Below are 16,351 nucleotides of genomic sequence, written 5' to 3' on the forward strand. Positions count from 1 at the left end.
ATAAATCCACTGCCACCTCGCCTTGCTTTCATCGTTTATTCAGGAATGGAGAACATTGAAGTGGTTTGGGTTATCTGCTTTAAAAACCCCACTCAGGAATGTAAGGAATCATATGGAAATGTCGTGTGGGTAACAGTAGTGCTCACAGAACTGCCCGGGCTGCTGCTGTGTGAACACCCGAGGTCAAGCACCAGCCTCAGAGGTTTTTCACTCCGTAGTTTAAGTCCCAGAAATAGAATTTGGATACAGAAATACAAACAGCAGCGTCCAGGTAACTCCCAGACACCAAAGAAATAATTGCTCATCAGTAACTCAGAGCTGTGGCCAAGGCACTGCGTGCCCTCTCATTTACATGACTAATTTAACATTTCCTTGTTTGTTGAGCTCCACGATAGCAAGTTCCTTCAGGATCTGTATTCTGGCATCAGTGGCTTTCATATTCATTTTGTTCATCTGTGAAATGCTCAGTGCCGCTCTGTAAGGCAACAACAAACTGTTCAGCAAAGCAGGACAGCACGTCAGCAAATGGCCAACAGACTCCCATTGTTATCAGCCACATTAAACTGAGGACGGTCACCTCCTACCACAACTTTACATTCACACACTTTGGTTTGTTGGCTGTTTGTGTCTCACTTGAAAGTGCTGCATTTCCCTGCAGCTCGTACAGCGAGCAGGGGAAGCCTTACCTGTTCTTATTTACAACGAAGTGGTTAAATAAATTCCTGTACAGATCATTCAGGTCTGCCAATTTAACCGTGCTTCTGATGCTCCTCGGCACAGTCTTAAGTGTTTCTTCAGTCAGCGGTTTGAACTGTGACTCTGAAACGTTGCAAATAGGAGACAGTTGGTTCTTCAGAAATCAGGCTGGAGAAAACCATACCTGCACTACTTTGTAACAAAACAGGGTGTGAAGGAGGAAGGAGAGGAGGAGGATATTCCCCCCAGACATCGTTATTACTACACACATAGTGAAACATAATGAATTTAAGGTCTGATGTGGATGAATAGATGTGGTCTGTCAGACACCAGTTAGAAACCAAAACCAAGGAAAATGCCTTTCAGTAAAGGATAAATGGATTAAACGAGTTACTTCTGTGGTAATAGTACACCATCTTCTTCTAGACCATAAACAGAGACACACACATACAGAAAACAGTGGGAAGAGCCTTCCACTGCTCACCTTCAGCTGAGTCAGGGTCTGCAGATTCTGAACACAACGGCTGAAAATAAACGAGAGAGAATGTCAGGACCTCCTGCGAGTTTGGTTGAGAAATGAGGGGTTTTTACTATTGCTTTTCTGTATGAGCAATGTCAGCCATTAAATCCTGGTTTCAAATAAAGTATGTTTAAAATGGAAACAAAGAGTCACACACAAGACACAGAGCTCTTCAGCTTTCTCCTCTGCATTCCAGTACAGATCTTGCAGAAACCACTGCACATGCAGCCAAAGAAAACGATGGCTTTCCTATTCTCAAACAACCTTCAGAGGCTCGTTACCTTTTGAACTAGTGATTCCATTTCTTTCAAAGTTGGGCAGGTTAACAGCTGTGCTGCGGCCTGTTCTTCTTCTGACAGAGGCAAACGCTAGAAAACAAAGACATTTCTCATATCAGAAACTTGCAGGACAACTTTAACTCAACAGCTGAGTACTGCTGGCTTAACTGCTAGGTGATGAATCTGGCTGCCTCCAATCTTATACACACTTCTGGTAAACTCTTATCTCCTAAGCATCTCTCCATGTAATAGTTTCCAATTAAACTTCCCACGTGTACGCAGAGCTTACACAAATGAGTGGTCATTTAGAGGAGTGAGACCTGAGTTACTGAAATGGAAACGCTACCTCGAGCTCAGCGCGTTGCTGCAGTGCCTGGACTATCTTCATGGTGCTCTCCAGAGCACTGCGGATGCCATTCATGGATTCTCTCTGCTCTAAGGAAACTTTTTCCAGCTGCATACATAACGTTTTGTACCGAGATTTCACCACTGAGAGTTCTTCTAAGAGAGCAATTGGGTTTTCCTGTGTAGAAATAAAAGGTCCATTTAAGCAGTCCAATTAGAGAAAATATGTGGGCACATAGGAATTAAAAGCAGGCATTAAGACCAACCCTTTATGACAAACAGTGCAGCTGAGAGCATCTCTTTCACCTGCATATTTAGTTTTTCACAGGGCAAAAATGATAGATGCTGTCAGTAAACCAGGACAACTCTGTGCTTCCATAATAAATAGAGGAGGAGGCCTTTATTTTATCAGCAACCGTGATATGGTTTTTCTGACTTGGAAGAAGGCAGACATTTGGAAATCTTAAGATTATACATCAAAGGCTGCATGTCACAATACACATGGCCCTGTACGTAGCCACTGCTGCCCAGCAGGTTCCTCCCTGCTCTCACAGTGAGTACGTGCTTTAGCTGACATAGGAAACCATCTCTCAGTGTTTGTGCTAACGTTACTGCCCACCTCTCAAAGTAAAACATGGGATGATTTCACTGTATCAGAAATGGACATTTTCTTTCAGATTGTGCCAGATACCTTGGTGTACATGCTATAAACATCTTACAAATAATAAAAAAATATCACCTAGATAAACATTCACTATTTTCAGATTAAAGAAAAATGACTATTACCAACTTTATGCAGAATGCAATAAAATCTACTCAGTTACTTAGAACACTACCTGTGGTGCTGGATCATCAGGAAGACTTTTCATTATTTCAAATTCCAGTCTGTGTTGAATATAATCCAGATCAGATTCCGCCTTCTGGAACTAAAACATTTAGGGTTAGCCACAACGTATTAAAACAAAACCCCAACACCAACCTCAGCCATTCTGTATTTCAGGAAGGCAGAAGACAGGTGCCTGCACTGGAAAGGCTATGGGAACACCAGCTCCAGGGGGAAGCTATCTCAAGGCACCACAACAATGCACCTTAAAGTGATCTTCACAGATTGCAGGAGACCTTTGATTTATTCTCCCCCGACACAAACGTATTTCCCAGAAGTTGGCAAGGCTTTTCCTTGGGTAGCTGCAATGCTTTTCAGACGTTGAGAACTCTGTTAGCAAAACTGTAACACTCCGTTACTCACACAGCACTAACCAGGAAAAAATTCAGAGTCAAGTGTAACAGACTTTGCTGTTAATTACATCAGGAGTTAATTCTCTCAGATTCGTACAGTAACTGTCACACATTCCACTGTCCCCCACTGAAGCAGACTGACAGATAATACAACTGATGACAACACATTTCTTTCCTTAGGATAAATGAGCCACCAGAGAACCACCCCACTGCCTGTGCAGCAGCCTGCTGCCAGCATCAGCACTGCAACTGTAATACCTCTGACAGAGTTCTGCTTTAAAGAGCAGCGGTTCACTCAGCTCACAGAACACTTTCTTTTTAATGCCATCACTGGAGGGTTTCACAGTGACAGAACAGACTGTGACAAAAGTAAGTCAAGATGCTCATAATTTACTTAGCTCAGTGCAGTTGTCACTAATTATATTGAGCTTAACTCTGAAGTAATCAATACAACTTTTTGAAGGATCAAAATAAGGCTGTATTTGTTAAAGCTCATCTGATTATTAACTCCTGGGAACACAGTGAATAAGGGTGGCTTTCAACATTATCCATGAAGCTCTGTTCTTAAATATTTCAATATCCATCATTTGGGAATCCCAAGTTAATGTAAGTTAATGGCAGCCGCGCTGCCACTGTCACCCAGGAGAGAAATGGGGACAGGAATCTGCTGCATATCTGTCCTGCAGCCCTGGCTTCACTGTTAGTGCTCAATGAAAACACAAATGCAGGAGCAGCATCCTTGCTCTCCCCTGAAAGTATCCAAACTACAGAAGAGACAAAGGTTATTATCAGCAGTTGCAAAACGTGTTTATAGGCCGAGGGATGTACGATGATCCATTTTCCTTTGATTTATAAATACTTATTTGCTGTAGTGTTTACGGAAACACACACTCCAAAAACCCTAAGTGAAGGTTATGGGCTGTGCCACCTGTATGAGTTCTGCACAGCAGCCACATGGAAGTGCAGTTTGTGAGATGTGAATGTGTAAGTTACTCACAGGCTGAGGGGAAGGCACTGCCATCAGAAGCACCACGCACACCATCGCCGCGCACTCTGCTCTCAGATGCTTTGACAATACTATTGCACTGCTAGCTGTGAAGTACAGTAGTGCAATAAAGTCAGAGCATTCGTTAGCAGCAACAATTCTCAACAGGCAGTCAACACACTCAAAGTGTATGTTGGAGAAAACTAAGTTGAACCAGACAGGGCTTGCTGAGGGCCGCGGACATCTGGGTAAGGTAGCTCACCAAATCCTAATACAGACATGCAAGAACTTTCACATTTCAAGGTATTACTGTTCCTCATAATGCCATTATTCTGTTGACTCGGAGGAAAGTTAAAGTTCTCCTTGGCAAACAGCTCGGAGATAACGAGTGCAAAAAACCCCAGACACTTGTTGACAATCTCATTTTAGAGCTGCCTTTCCAATCACCCCCAGTCTGAGATACACAGTGCTATGGACGCAGCTCCGGAGCAGGGAGCACCGCAGGCAGCACTGCTGGCCAATGCCCTTTTAACATTGCACTGCTTTGTGTATGAGCACTAGTAGTACAACATAAAAAGGGCGCTGGACAGGCACTGCTCAAAGGAAGAGGCAGGCTCACCCTTCTAGAAAAGTGAGCAGAAGCCAACCGAAAGGCTCTGAGCGCATCACCTGCCCACCTCTCCACTTCCACTCATCTTACTGAAGGGATGTGCACAAAATGCAAGTTTCTTTTGGGTCAGACTGCTGTAGTACACTCTGAAAAGCACCTCCAGTGAGCCAGCTTTACAGAGTCTGACATAATAAATCACACACTGTAGATGTTGTGGTTCATTCGACCCTTGTTGCTGTGCTTTGAGCACATTAACTGGAGATTACCATTTACGCTGCTCTTTTTAAACTCCTGCAAGTTAGTTTATTCCTGATTCCATGAGGCTAAGGTGAAGCTCTGCACAAAACCCATGTCAGAACCTCTGGGGAAATGAGAAGTGTTATTTCACCACACTTCTTTGGAGAGAGCCAACCTCACCTGCAGCCCAGGAGGAAGAAGCCATAAGCAGAAGAGAAAGCGAGACACATCAAGCTGCAACACACAGCACACAGATGCCACTGTGTATATTGACTTACTGACCATGAGGTGTTACATTTCTGAATGAGGTTTACACATAGGAAGTCAGTTTCCAAATGGATTCCCCAAATGATTTTGGCTAATCACCTGGCTACAATCTCAAAACCCTCACCACCCACTTTGAGTCTCTTTGGATGTTAATGCATTCAGATAAGAACTGAGAGACTATGAAACTCGTTTTTCCTTCTCTTTTCAATCAGGAATTAAAACCAGGGCTTCCAGAAGGGGAGGAGCAGCAAGCAGAAACGTCCTGTGCTGCTTCTCTGTGCGTTTGTCTCTGCGTTGAGATGTCCTTTCCCCCATACACTCAGCCCCTTTCTGCTTTGTCAGCAAAGGCACCTAACAAGACAATTTAATTACGACGACAGAAATGTACAATAACGCTGTAATTAATTAGAATAACTTCAAACGTTTGGAATTCCAGGAATTCCTGGAAGTTTCCGCACAGAGGGGAAAAAAAAAGCCCACAAAGGAGCGCCGTGTTTGATGGGCAGTTCCAGTGCGAGCATTTAACACGTGCAAGGAATGAAACGGTCCCATTTAAACCATTCCCGAAGGGTTTCAGATGAAGAAAGAAGAAACAAAACCGAAACCTGCGCGTGTAACAGAGCCGATAAATAAAAGGTTGGGACGCGAAAGGCGCCGCGTGGAAGTGCACATAAAGGGCTCCGCGCTGCGGTGGCTGCGTGAGGGCACAGCACTGCTTTCCTTCGCTCTTTAACTTTCTTTCCGCTGTCGGTGGGGCGGGCGGCGTTACATAAACGCGCTGCGCCGCGCCGCCGGGGACGGCTGAGAGCAAAGGAGCGCAACGAGGGCCGGGAACGCGGGGCCGGGCGGGAAGCTGAACCGCCCGAGAGAGCCGAGCACGGCCCGGGCAGCGGCGGCCGCTCAGCGCCGGGCGGGAACCACCGCCCCGCTCCCCCCGCGGCTGCGGGCGCCGATGGAAGCGGCCGAGCTCCGCTACCCCCGCGGGGATCGTGCGCCGGGCCAGGTGTGAGCTCTGCTCCCCCCCCCCCCCACTGCTGAGAGAAAATGGATTCGTCCGAGCGCCCCCACCCCACCCCCCATCCCCTCCTCGAGGGGCGGCGGGGAAATGGAGCGGCCCCTTCGCGGCCCCCCCCTCCCCTCAGGTAGAGGGGAGTGGCCCGGCCCGGCCCGGCCGCCGCGCTCAGGGCAGAACGGAGCGGCACGGGGAGCGCCGCGCCCGCGGGGCCGTGCGTGCGTGCGGCGAACAGAACGGACCGGCCCGGCCGAGCCCGCTCGAGCCGGCGGCGGGCAGCAGCCGCCCCCTGAGGGCCGCGCCCCCGGCCTGCCCCTCCCGCGGGCTCCGCTCGGGGCCCGGCTGCGCTTAGCGGACGGCTGCTCCCCCCTCCCCGTCGCGCCCGCGGCCCCTTCTCCCACCCCAGGACCGCGGCCCCGGGGCTCTCCGAGGCGCGGCCACCGCTCCCCGGCCCCGCACCGCCCGCGCTCACCATGGTCTCGAGCTTGGTAACCGCCGTCTCCATGTTGAATAGTTGACATTCCTCAGGCGGCGGCGGGGAGATGCCCACCCCCCGCCCCTCAGGGTGGGAGAGTCGGGGGCTCCCATTGGGCAGCTGTCACTAGGCGCTCCTTTCCGATTGGCCGGAGGCTGACAGAGGGGGCTCGCTATTGGGTGGGAGGGAATGTAAACCCTCTCTGAGGTAGGGGGGAGGCTATTGGTCGGTGGAAAGGCTGCGGGCGGTGATTGGTCGGGGGAAGGAGCTCCGCGAGACGCCAGTTGGCCAGAGTGGAATTCGCCGGTGATTGGCTGGAGGAGAGGGCGCTGAGCTACTATTGGCGGGAAGGGGGAGCTCCACGAGCTGCAGCCTATCGTAGCGCGGCGAGGGCGCGCCTTGATCCAATGGCGGCGCGGAGCAGCGCCCGGCCCGCGATTGGTCCTTTCTCCTCTCCCGTCGAGCTCTGTCCCGACAGCCAATCAGCGCGCGGTTAGCGGGGCCGTTGGGCGGAGACGGTGGAAAGCGGCGCTGCCATTGGCTGCGCGCCGCGCGAGGAGCGGTTTGAATCGGCGGCGCCGGGCGGGAGGTGAGCGGCAATGGGGAGGGGGCGCCGCGGGACCCCGCGGTAATGGCCGCCGGGCCCGGGTCGTGCTCTAGGTCGTGGCGGTCTCCAGGAGCGGGATGTGCGTAGTGTCGGTCCCCACAGGGCGAGCGGGAGCTAACGGGGCTTAACGGGTGACCGCTGTTCCGCAGCAGCCGATGGCGAAGTACAAACAGCGCCGACGAAAGCCGAGAGCCAGAACCAAACCCGGGCGGGGGAGGAAGGCCGGAGCGGCCCAAGCGCGGAGCCGCGGTGACCGCGGCACGGCCGCGTCCTCCTCATCCTCCTCCTCCTCCTCCTCCTCCTCCTCCTGCCCCGGCTCAGCGGGTCGCCCTTCTCCGGCCCCGGGCCCTCCCTCGCTCCGCTCGCTGCCGGTGCCCGGCGTTAAACGCGTGGTGAAACCCTTCGCAGCCGTAGCGTCGCTGCTGCGCTGGTGCCGCAGCGCTGTCGCGCAGGTACGTCCTCTGCGACGGGCATCGGGTTTGGACGCTGGGCTGGCAGCGTCGTCACGGGCACTGCAGCGCCTGGGGTGCGTTGGTTGCTGGAGGAATAGCTGCGAGGAGAACGTCGTGTGCGTTAAACGTGTGTGCGAAATGCAGGGCTTGCATCGCAGCATCAAAGGGTCTTGAGTAGCAGAAGTGGCTGTTCACGCTTAATCATCGTAGAGTTATAGAGCGGCCTGGGTTGAAAAGGACCTCAAAGATCGTGTAGTTTCAAACCCCCTGCCATGGGGGTTCACCAGCCACTAGAGCAGGCTGCTCAGAGCCACATCCAGCCTTGCTTTCAATGTCTCCAAGGATGGGGCAGCCACAACCCCTCTGGGCAACCTGTTCCTGTACATCACCACCCTCTGTATGAAAAGCTTCCTCCTATTATCTAGCCTAAATCTCCCTTGTCTTAGTTTAAAACCATTCCCCCTTGTCCTATCACTATCAACCCATGTAAACAGTCTTTTCTCTCCTGTTTATATGTCCATTCAAGTACTGGAAGGTCATAATGAGATTTCCCCAGAGCCTTCTCTTCTCCAAGCTCAACAAGCCCAGTTCCCTCAACCTTTCCTCGTAGGAGAGGTGCTCCAGCCCTCTAATCATTTTTGTGGCCCTCCTCTGGTGCTGTTCCAATATGTGAATTGTGCCTTAGGATTCCTAGATAGAATTAAAAGGCTTTTTTGGGGAAGCCACTCATTGTGTTCCTGCTGAGAAACTGTTTGCTGAAATTGTGTATTGTTCTGTTGACCTCAGTGAGAACTTCGCACTGGAACTGTCAACAGTAATCAGAGCTCTCTGGAAATAAAAATTAGTGAATATATTCATGTGCTTTCTCTATTTGTAGAGTTTTACGGTGGTTAAAGAGATGATATTTCCATCACAAGTCTACTTAAGAGAGCTAAACACATTTAAAGAGCAGCTGGAAAAGTTGGAAGCGGAGTTTTCCAAACTGCAAGGAATGCTCCAGGTCAGTCTCAATCACAGTGGGGCAGGGTGGTGACGTTTTGTGTAGGGAACTGTGGTCAGGGAGGAGGAAATGAAGATCTCACTGGGGAGTGTTTCACCTCTCCATATTCAGCATTTACAAAGCTGCAGTTACTTCATGGCAGAATGGAGTTGGTTTGGATCAACTGAGGCTAGAAGCTCTGCTCTCAAAAATTCCACTCACTTTTTAGATTTAATATTCTCTTATTTATATTGTCTTCAGAAGAATGGAATTATGACTTTGTCTTCAGAAAGCTCTCACTGTCAGAGATGCAGTAAAACAGTTTGGGGTGCTCCTGTAGAAGTGCAGCCTGACCCTCTGCCAACAGTTCCTGGGCCTCCTGCAGTGCAGCTGCAGCCTTCCTCCATGCCTCCACCTCCTCCTCTTCCTCCTCCTCCTCCACCACCACCACCACCACCACTGCCACCACCAAAGCTTCCTGCAGCACCTCTCCTCCTCAAACGTGGCAATGGTACTAAAGCACATCTGGTAAGGATGGAAGGGGTGTTCTACTTCTTCAGTTGTGGCTGAGTTCTTTGGTGGGTTCATTGGGAATGTGCCTTGATGAATGAGCAGCTCCTTGCCATTCCTGATCTCCCTTCCAACCACGTTTTGTCCTCAGGAGCCATCGGTGAAAAAAGATGCGCCCATGCACATCACTCTCAAAGATCTCCTGAATGTAAAGCTAAGAAAGACAGACAGCAACCTGAGAATGGGCAAGGTAAACCAGAGGACGTGTGGATAATGGTGCACTGGGGCCAACTCTGCACTGGAACCAGTCTATTTCCTGCAGTGCTTGTCTTGACCCCTCAGAGAGTATTTCAAGAGATTAACTCCTGCAAAATCTCAGTGATCACCTTTAAGGAATCCTAATTCTGTATGTTGGCATTGGGAATGAACAAATTAAGCAACTAATGCCAAAGTCAGCTCACGTGCAGCACAACTCCTCTGATTTTAGATGAGGAGCTTTACAGTTTCAATATATTTTGGACTTTCTTTTGCCTAACTGAGCTCTTCTTGCAGTGGTTTGTTGGTTTCTTTTAGAACAAACATAAGTTTATCCAAGAAATACTGAAATCTTCATCACTCAAAGCAGCATGAAAGCCATACACTGCTGAAATCTTTCAGAACATAAATGTTAAATGGACCTGAGTTCAGTGGGGCCCTCTGAAGTTCATCTGTGGTAATATTATTTCCTGTGTTCAGGCAGGGTCGCCAGTGAAGACGTGCAGAGCATTAATTACGGTCTCTGATTTACAGAGTGTCAATATGAGATCCAAATCCACGCCATCAGCTCACGTTACAAGCTCCTTAAAGTAAGACACTTTCATTCATTCTTTAATATTAAACTATTCCCTTCAAAATACATTATTTTTCTGCTCAAAACCATGGTTTACGCAGTGGGCAATGTTTCATTTAAACTGTTGCTTTTTTTTTCACAATAGTACCCCACCTAAAAATCAGTTAGATCTCCGAAAACATCTTAAGAAAGTCAACATACAAAGGTAAGCTCTGCTCTGTTCTCTCGCTTCACTTTGCTAACTAAAATCAGGGAACTGAGCACAGTTGCCCTCGTTTCCAACCTTTTCAGAAGTCCTGGTGGCACTCCACTAAACAAAGAAAACGCTGAGTGTGGGACTGGGTTGACTCCAATAATGACACAGGCACTGCGGCGCAAGTTTCAGGCAAGTCATGATGTCTGTCTTCTTGGAGCTGGCTTTAAAATCCATGTGGTTTCATATGGATTTTTCTTCCTACGGTGCCGTGGTATCGATGTACAGTCCATAATTAACACCCCAAAGTGCTGAGTACCCACAAATAAAGGTGTTTGTTCTATCGTTCCCATTCTAACTGTGAGAAAACAGCATGTGGGAGCTGTTACCCCTCTTGCAGCAGTTGACCTGAGGTGGCTAAGGACAAAAATGACCTTTTATCACCATTCCAGCACTATGCCATCAGATTTCTAAGTACCAGCAGAGCAGAATCTGAGGACTCATAATGTCTTCTGCCTTAAGGATTTGCAGCATCTGTTTTCTTTTATGAAACATCAATTAAGAATTATGTTTTTATCTCATAGTAATTAGTACCAAGGTCTGACCTGGCTCTTGTGTTAACAGATGGCTCATCCCAAGAGTCCCTCCCCGGCCTGGCTGAGCTCTGCAAGCAGCTTGGATGAGCACAAGTAGGTTTACAGAGCAGCAAGCTTCCAGTGATGGTCACATGAATCATGTCTGGATGTCACTGGGGCACAGTGTGTGAGTTTGGGAAAGGGGCACTCTGAAGAACACTTTCTGCCCTTTTGAAAGGCAGAATATAAGGCATCTCTGTGGTTTGGAAGACAAAATGAGGTTTTCTCATTTTCACACCTGGCTGCTGCTGAAATAGGGACTGTTGTGTTCCTGCTGCTGGTTCTGCTTGTAATACGCACGTGTTAGTTTATGGAAATTCAGCTTTTTTATATATAACAAGACTGTTCATGCTTCGAATTCGTACTATCGCTGTCAAAGGAGCAGTCTGGTGCTGCTTACAGCTCTCCACAAACAATTACACGGCTAAAAGCACACGAGATGACTGCAGTGTGTATCGCTTTGGGCCAACGCGAGGTCGCCTACGGAGGCACTCAGCGCGGCCGCGGCGGCGCTCCCGTCCGCTCCGCGTCCCGGGCGGGGCGGCGCAGGCGCGGCCACTGCGCAGGCGCGGGGCGGATACCGGGGCCGATGGCGGCACCGCACGGAGCGATGGCGGGACCGGTGAGCCTGCGGGAGCTGCTGCTGGCCGGCGCCGAGACGGGCGGGGCGGCGGCGGCCGGCGGAGAGGAGGAGGTGTGCGTGGTGGGCATCTTCGGCAAGACCGCGCTGCAGCTGTGCTCGGAGAAGGCGGCCCTGGTGAGCACCGTGTGCGACCGGCAGGTGTTCCCGCTCTTCGGGCGGGAGGAGGACGAGGAGACGAGCGGCGGCGCGGGGCGGGAGGGCGAGGCGGCGGGCAGGGACTACAACCGGCTGCAGGCGTACTACAGCCAGGAGAGCCGAGTGCTGTACCTGGTGCTTACCTCCATCTGCGACACGCCGCAGCTGCTGCGGGCCTGCGGGGACCTGGCTGCGGCCGAGAGCCGGGAGGACGGCCCCGGAGGACCGCTGCCGCACGCAGAGGCGCACGAGTTCTGGAAGCATCAGGAGAAGCTGCACTGTCTCAGCCTCCTCTACCTCTTCTCCGTGTGCCACATCCTGCTGCTGGTGCACCCCACCTGCTCCTTCGACATCACTTACGACCGCGTCTTCAGGGCGCTGGATGGGCTGCGGCAGAAGGTGCTGCCCTCCCTGAAGGCCGCCATCAAGGACTGCCCGGTGGGCAAGGAGTGGAAGCTGAACTGCAGGCCCTGCCCGCCACGCCTGCTCTTCCTCTTCCAGCTCAACGGGGCCCTGAAGGTCGATCCTCCCCCGGGCAGGGGCCAGGACCCCTGTGGTCACCTGGAAAAGCCTCCCCCCAAGAAGCACTCCCCCAAGAGGAGGCTGCAGCACGCCCTGGAGGACCAGATCTACCGCATCTTCCGCAAGAGCAGGGTGCTGACCAACCAGAGCATCAACTGCCTGTTCACCGTGCCTGCCAACCAGGCCTTCGTGTACATCGTGGCTGGAGGGGCGCAGGATGGGGAGGATCCCGTGGCCATGCTTCTCGATCAGCTCAGGAGCAACTGCACCATGAGAGAGACGGACTCGCTGCTGGCTCCCACCCTGTCAGGACCCCGGAGGTACCAGATGATGCGGCACGGCAGGCAGCAGCTGTCCTTCTATGCAGAGAGCAGCAGCAGCAGCTCCAGTTCCTCCGGGCAGCTGGTGGACTGTACCCTCAAGGAGTTCTTGTGGCAGCACGTGGAGCTGGTGCTCAGCAAGAAGGGCTTCGATGACAGCGTGGGGAGGAACCCGCAGCCTTCTCACTTTGAGCTCCCAACCTACCAGAAGTGGGTTGCTGCAGCTCTAAAACTGTACGAGGTGACCATCGAAGGCAAAGATGATGACCCGACTTCTCTCACTGGCGAACTGAGCTCGAAAATCATGGGCAGCATCAAAGTTCTGGAAGGCTATTTAGATATAGACACCAAGTTCTCCGAAAACCGTTGCCAGAAAGCCCTCCCCATGGCCCACAGTGCCTATCAGTCCAACCTGCCCCACAATTACACCATGACAGTCCATAAGAACCAGCTGGCACAGGCCTTGCGTGTGTACAGCCAGCACGCCCGCGGGCCGGCCTTCCATAAGTACGCCATGCAGCTGAACGAGGACTGCTACAAGTTCTGGAGCAACGGGCACCAGCTTTGTGAGGAGAGAAGTTTAACTGACCAGCACTGCGTGCACAAGTTCCATTTGCTTCCCAAAGCAGGTAAAGAAACTCATCTGTGCTTGGTTCTCTCCGTTTCATTTTGCTTTTGCTGCTTTAAAACGCCTTTAGCTTCAGTGACCAACTCAGGCCCCGTGTTGTGGGCAGTGTGTTGCAGATAGTGGGTGCTGTATGATGCGTTTGCGATGCACAGGACTGAGCATCAAAGAAGCTGTAGGTGGTAAGGCCTCGTTTCATGCTGTCACTGTTGTTGTGTCCTTATGCCCTCATATCCAAATGCTCTCTAAAGCAGATTCATTTACCATATGACCACCCCACTCATGTGGAGTAATGTTTAGGAGCAAGACTGCTGTCAAGTTGTAACTTTGATTCCACATTGCTCATTGGAGGTGTCAGGATGGAGCTCTTCTAATGAGAGATAGAGGGGAGAAAAAGTTATTGGGGAAACTTCTTCACCCTCTGCTCCCTTTTATATAGCTTGATTGAGTGCAGTCAAGGGATAGAAACTGAGAGAGAAGTATCGCAGGCCAAAGAACTATTTATGCCTTGTAAGAAGCTTCTAAAAGCAAAGAAGATTCAGTTTGGTGGTGTAATCTGTATTGAAAATTTGCATACAATGGGGGAAAGAGAAATGGAGTTGGTAGTGAGCAGTTTTGCTTAGGTATATAGCAAGGAAGAAGCCATGGATGAAGAGAATCAAAGAGTCTCTGGAAATACTGATTGTTTTATCTGATTTTGCTTTCAGGGGAGAAGCCAGAAGCAGACAGGAATCCTCCAGTCCTGTACCACAACAGCCGGGCTCGTTCCACTGGCGCCTGTAACTGTGGAAGAAAACAAGCTCCTCGTGATGACCCCTTTGACATCAAAGCAGCTAATTACGACTTCTACCAGGTAACCATTGAGTCTCTATTTCTGCTTCAAGCAGTGTTTTTGTGTCATCAGTGTCTGTGTTCTGAATGGACAACAAGTCACTGTCCTTATCAACTTGCAAATGTAGCTTAGGCAAAACGTGCCTGGGAGCAGGAATGGTTTGCAGTGGGCTGAGGGGGCAATTAAGGTCCTCTCCACTGCATAATAACTTCATGTGGTCTGTTTAAATCCATCCTGCTTAGGCTGTACTCCGTTTGCTGTTTTGATTCTCACCTAGTGCAGACCTCTTGAGCCTGAGCTGTACCTTCTGAATGGTGACTCTGAACTCTCCCGTGTCAGTGACGAGTTGGAAGGTTAACCACGTTTTGGTTTTTTTTATAGCTGCTGGAAGAAAAATGCTGTGGGAAACTGGAGCACATCAATTTTCCCATATTTCAGCCAAGCACGCCTGATCCGGCGCCTGCCAGGGATGAAGCATCACCTGCACCTCCAGAGGGCGAAATTGAGAAGCTTAAAGAAAAAGAACCTCAGACTCAGGGTGAAAGCACAGGTCTGAGCTTAGCCCTCAGCCTGGGGCAGTCAACGGGCAGCTTGGGCACTTACCCACCGGACGCCCAGGGCGGAGGGGACAATGCAGAAGGTCAGGGGCAGAGTGGGGAGTCCAAAAGTGAGAAAAGGCCAAGCCTGGTGGATCGTCAGGCATCCACTGTCGAGTACCTCCCTGGGATGCTCCATTCGAATTGCCCCAAAGGCCTTCTGCCGAAATTCTCCAGTTGGTCACTGGTTAAGCTGGGGCCTGCTAAGGCTTATAACTTCCACACAGGCCTAGACCAGCAAGGCTTTATCCCGGGAACAAACTACTTAATGCCTTGGGACATTGTCATCAGGACAAGAGCTGAAGATGAAGGAGACTTAGATACCAATTCCTGGCCTGCACCTAACAAGGCCATTCCTGCAAAAAGAAGTGCAGTTGTGATGGGAAGAGGAAGACGGAGGGATGACATAGCTCGAGCTTTTGTAGGATTTGAATATGAAGATGCACGTGGTAGGAGGTTCATGTGTTCAGGGCCTGATAAGGTCATGAAGGTGATGGGAGGGGGCCCAAAGGAGTCCGCCATCAAAGCCCTCAATTCTGACATGCCACTCTACATCCTGTCCTCGACTCAGGGACGAGGACTCAAGCCACATTACGCTCAGTTCATGCGACTCTTTGTGGTGGTTCCCGATGCTCCGCTGCAGATCACACTGACACCTCAGGTGAGAAACAGAAAGGGATGTGTTACCTGCAGAGCAGCGTTAACTGCAGGCCCAGAAGGCACAGAGTGGGAGGCAAAAGGTGCCAGGGATTATTCCCTGAGTGGGAAAAGTTCCTTGGTGCTGAATCATAAAACAGTGGTCCATATGTTCAACTACTCAGATATGAACCTGTTTCTTTTTAGAGGTTAAGAATACTAATTGAAGCTTGGCACCAGAATTCCAGCAGCATTAGAAAAGCTCACAGTCTATCTCAACAAATGCTCGGTTTTGTTCCCGTCCTCCTGCCTCACTAATTCCTGATGTTTTTGTGAAAACCATCAGGCTCCACAGGGAGCAGTTCAATTTCTCCTTTCAGAGGAGGGTGGGATGAAATGGAAGAGAATGCAAAAATACTTGGAGAATCTGGAGACTTGTAGTGTTCCTTGGATCCATTTGCCTCTTAAGTCTTTATTCTGACAGTGATGGCTAATTACTCATTTCCTTCTTGCTTTCAGGTTCAGCCTGGGCCGCCGCCTTGCCCTGTGTTCTACCCTGAGAAGCAGGAAATAACACTCCCATCAGATGGGCTGTGGGTGCTTAGGTTTCCCTATGCCTACGTGACCGAGCGTGGGCCCTGCTTCCCTCCGAAAGAAAGCCAACAGCTGATGAGTTACAAAGTTCTCCGAGGAATACTGAAAGCGATGACGCAGTGAGAGGTGTTGGGGGGATTGATTTGCAGTGTAAGCGTTCGGTCCTCAATGCAAAATGATGGATGGTTTGGTTCGTGGGTGTCATAGATTCATAGATTCATTAGGTTGGAAAGGACCTACAAGATCATCTGTCACTGATCTCGTGGCTCTCACTGCGTTTCCCAGGGGATGATGCCTGCCATCGAAGTGAAAGAGGGAATGCAAGGGAAGAGTGATTCTGTTTCTTCAGGTTCTTGTATGTAAGAAATAAAAGCCGGTGATCACAGTGCCTGCACTACCAATGTTTGGGTGACGATGCTTTTCCCCGTTCAGCCCCGAGCTCGGCCTGAGATCCGGACTTTCCTCAGGTGGAGGCGAGATGTGGCAGCGCCGTGCGGCCCTACGCTGGGAACTAAGCCATCTCCGCGGACGGGATGCCATCCGCCGCTTCGCGATCACACGGAGCCGGGAGCGGCCCCGCGC

At 50.6% G+C, this 16,351-nt stretch overlaps 3 protein-coding genes across 3 annotated transcripts; 2 read left to right on the forward strand and 1 right to left on the reverse strand.

Moving 5' to 3' along the window:
* Nucleotides 1-342: 342 nt before the first annotated feature.
* On the reverse strand, nucleotides 343-6,759 carry SKA2 (spindle and kinetochore associated complex subunit 2). Its single transcript, XM_065732020.1, has 7 exons — nucleotides 6,659-6,759; nucleotides 2,676-2,765; nucleotides 1,841-2,017; nucleotides 1,498-1,584; nucleotides 1,181-1,220; nucleotides 687-819; nucleotides 343-475 (listed from the first exon to the last, which is right to left on the reverse strand). The coding sequence occupies exons 1-7, from the start codon at nucleotides 6,689-6,691 to the stop codon at nucleotides 349-351; spliced, it is 687 nt and encodes a 228-aa protein (XP_065588092.1). The 5' UTR covers nucleotides 6,692-6,759; the 3' UTR covers nucleotides 343-348.
* A 572-nt stretch (nucleotides 6,760-7,331) lies between these two features.
* Nucleotides 7,332-11,227, forward strand: PRR11 (proline rich 11). The gene is made up of 8 exons (XM_065732021.1): nucleotides 7,332-7,720; nucleotides 8,598-8,720; nucleotides 8,961-9,227; nucleotides 9,361-9,459; nucleotides 9,945-10,054; nucleotides 10,184-10,243; nucleotides 10,330-10,423; nucleotides 10,856-11,227. Exons 1-8 carry the CDS (start codon nucleotides 7,424-7,426, stop codon nucleotides 10,922-10,924), a joined length of 1,119 nt encoding a protein of 372 aa, XP_065588093.1. The 5' UTR covers nucleotides 7,332-7,423; the 3' UTR covers nucleotides 10,925-11,227.
* A 249-nt stretch (nucleotides 11,228-11,476) lies between these two features.
* Nucleotides 11,477-15,956, forward strand: SMG8 (SMG8 nonsense mediated mRNA decay factor). The gene is made up of 4 exons (XM_065732022.1): nucleotides 11,477-13,115; nucleotides 13,819-13,964; nucleotides 14,325-15,200; nucleotides 15,695-15,956. The coding sequence occupies exons 1-4, from the start codon at nucleotides 11,477-11,479 to the stop codon at nucleotides 15,890-15,892; spliced, it is 2,859 nt and encodes a 952-aa protein (XP_065588094.1). The 3' UTR covers nucleotides 15,893-15,956.
* Nucleotides 15,957-16,351: the final 395 nt, after the last annotated feature.

This window comes from Cyrtonyx montezumae, unplaced genomic scaffold, assembly GCF_038088225.1.
Source record: "Cyrtonyx montezumae isolate F1298 unplaced genomic scaffold, pur_monq_1.0 scaffold_15, whole genome shotgun sequence".
NCBI lineage: Eukaryota > Metazoa > Chordata > Aves > Galliformes > Odontophoridae > Cyrtonyx > Cyrtonyx montezumae.

Bases quoted from the DNA above. Each gene is read 5' to 3' on its own strand.
- SKA2 (XM_065732020.1), bottom strand. From the start codon at position 6,691: ATGGAGACGGCGGTTACCAAGCTCGAGACCATG. The intron at 820-1,180 runs GTGAGCAGTGGA...GCAACGTTTCAG, and splicing joins AGACCCTGACTCAGCTGAAG to AGTCACAGTTCAAACCGCTG. The intron at 476-686 runs GTAAGGCTTCCC...GTTGCCTTACAG, and splicing joins TTCGTTGTAAATAAGAACAG to AGCGGCACTGAGCATTTCAC.
- PRR11 (XM_065732021.1), top strand. From the start codon at position 7,424: ATGGCGAAGTACAAACAGCGCCGACGAAAGCCGAGAGCCAGAACCAAA. The intron at 8,721-8,960 runs GTCAGTCTCAAT...TATTGTCTTCAG, and splicing joins AACTGCAAGGAATGCTCCAG to AAGAATGGAATTATGACTTT. The intron at 10,244-10,329 runs GTAAGCTCTGCT...CAACCTTTTCAG, and splicing joins AAGAAAGTCAACATACAAAG to AAGTCCTGGTGGCACTCCAC.
- SMG8 (XM_065732022.1), top strand. From the start codon at position 11,477: ATGGCGGGACCGGTGAGCCTGCGGGAGCTGCTGCTGGCCGGCGCCGAG. The intron at 13,965-14,324 runs GTAACCATTGAG...TTTTTTTTATAG, and splicing joins CTAATTACGACTTCTACCAG to CTGCTGGAAGAAAAATGCTG. The intron at 15,201-15,694 runs GTGAGAAACAGA...TCTTGCTTTCAG, and splicing joins AGATCACACTGACACCTCAG to GTTCAGCCTGGGCCGCCGCC.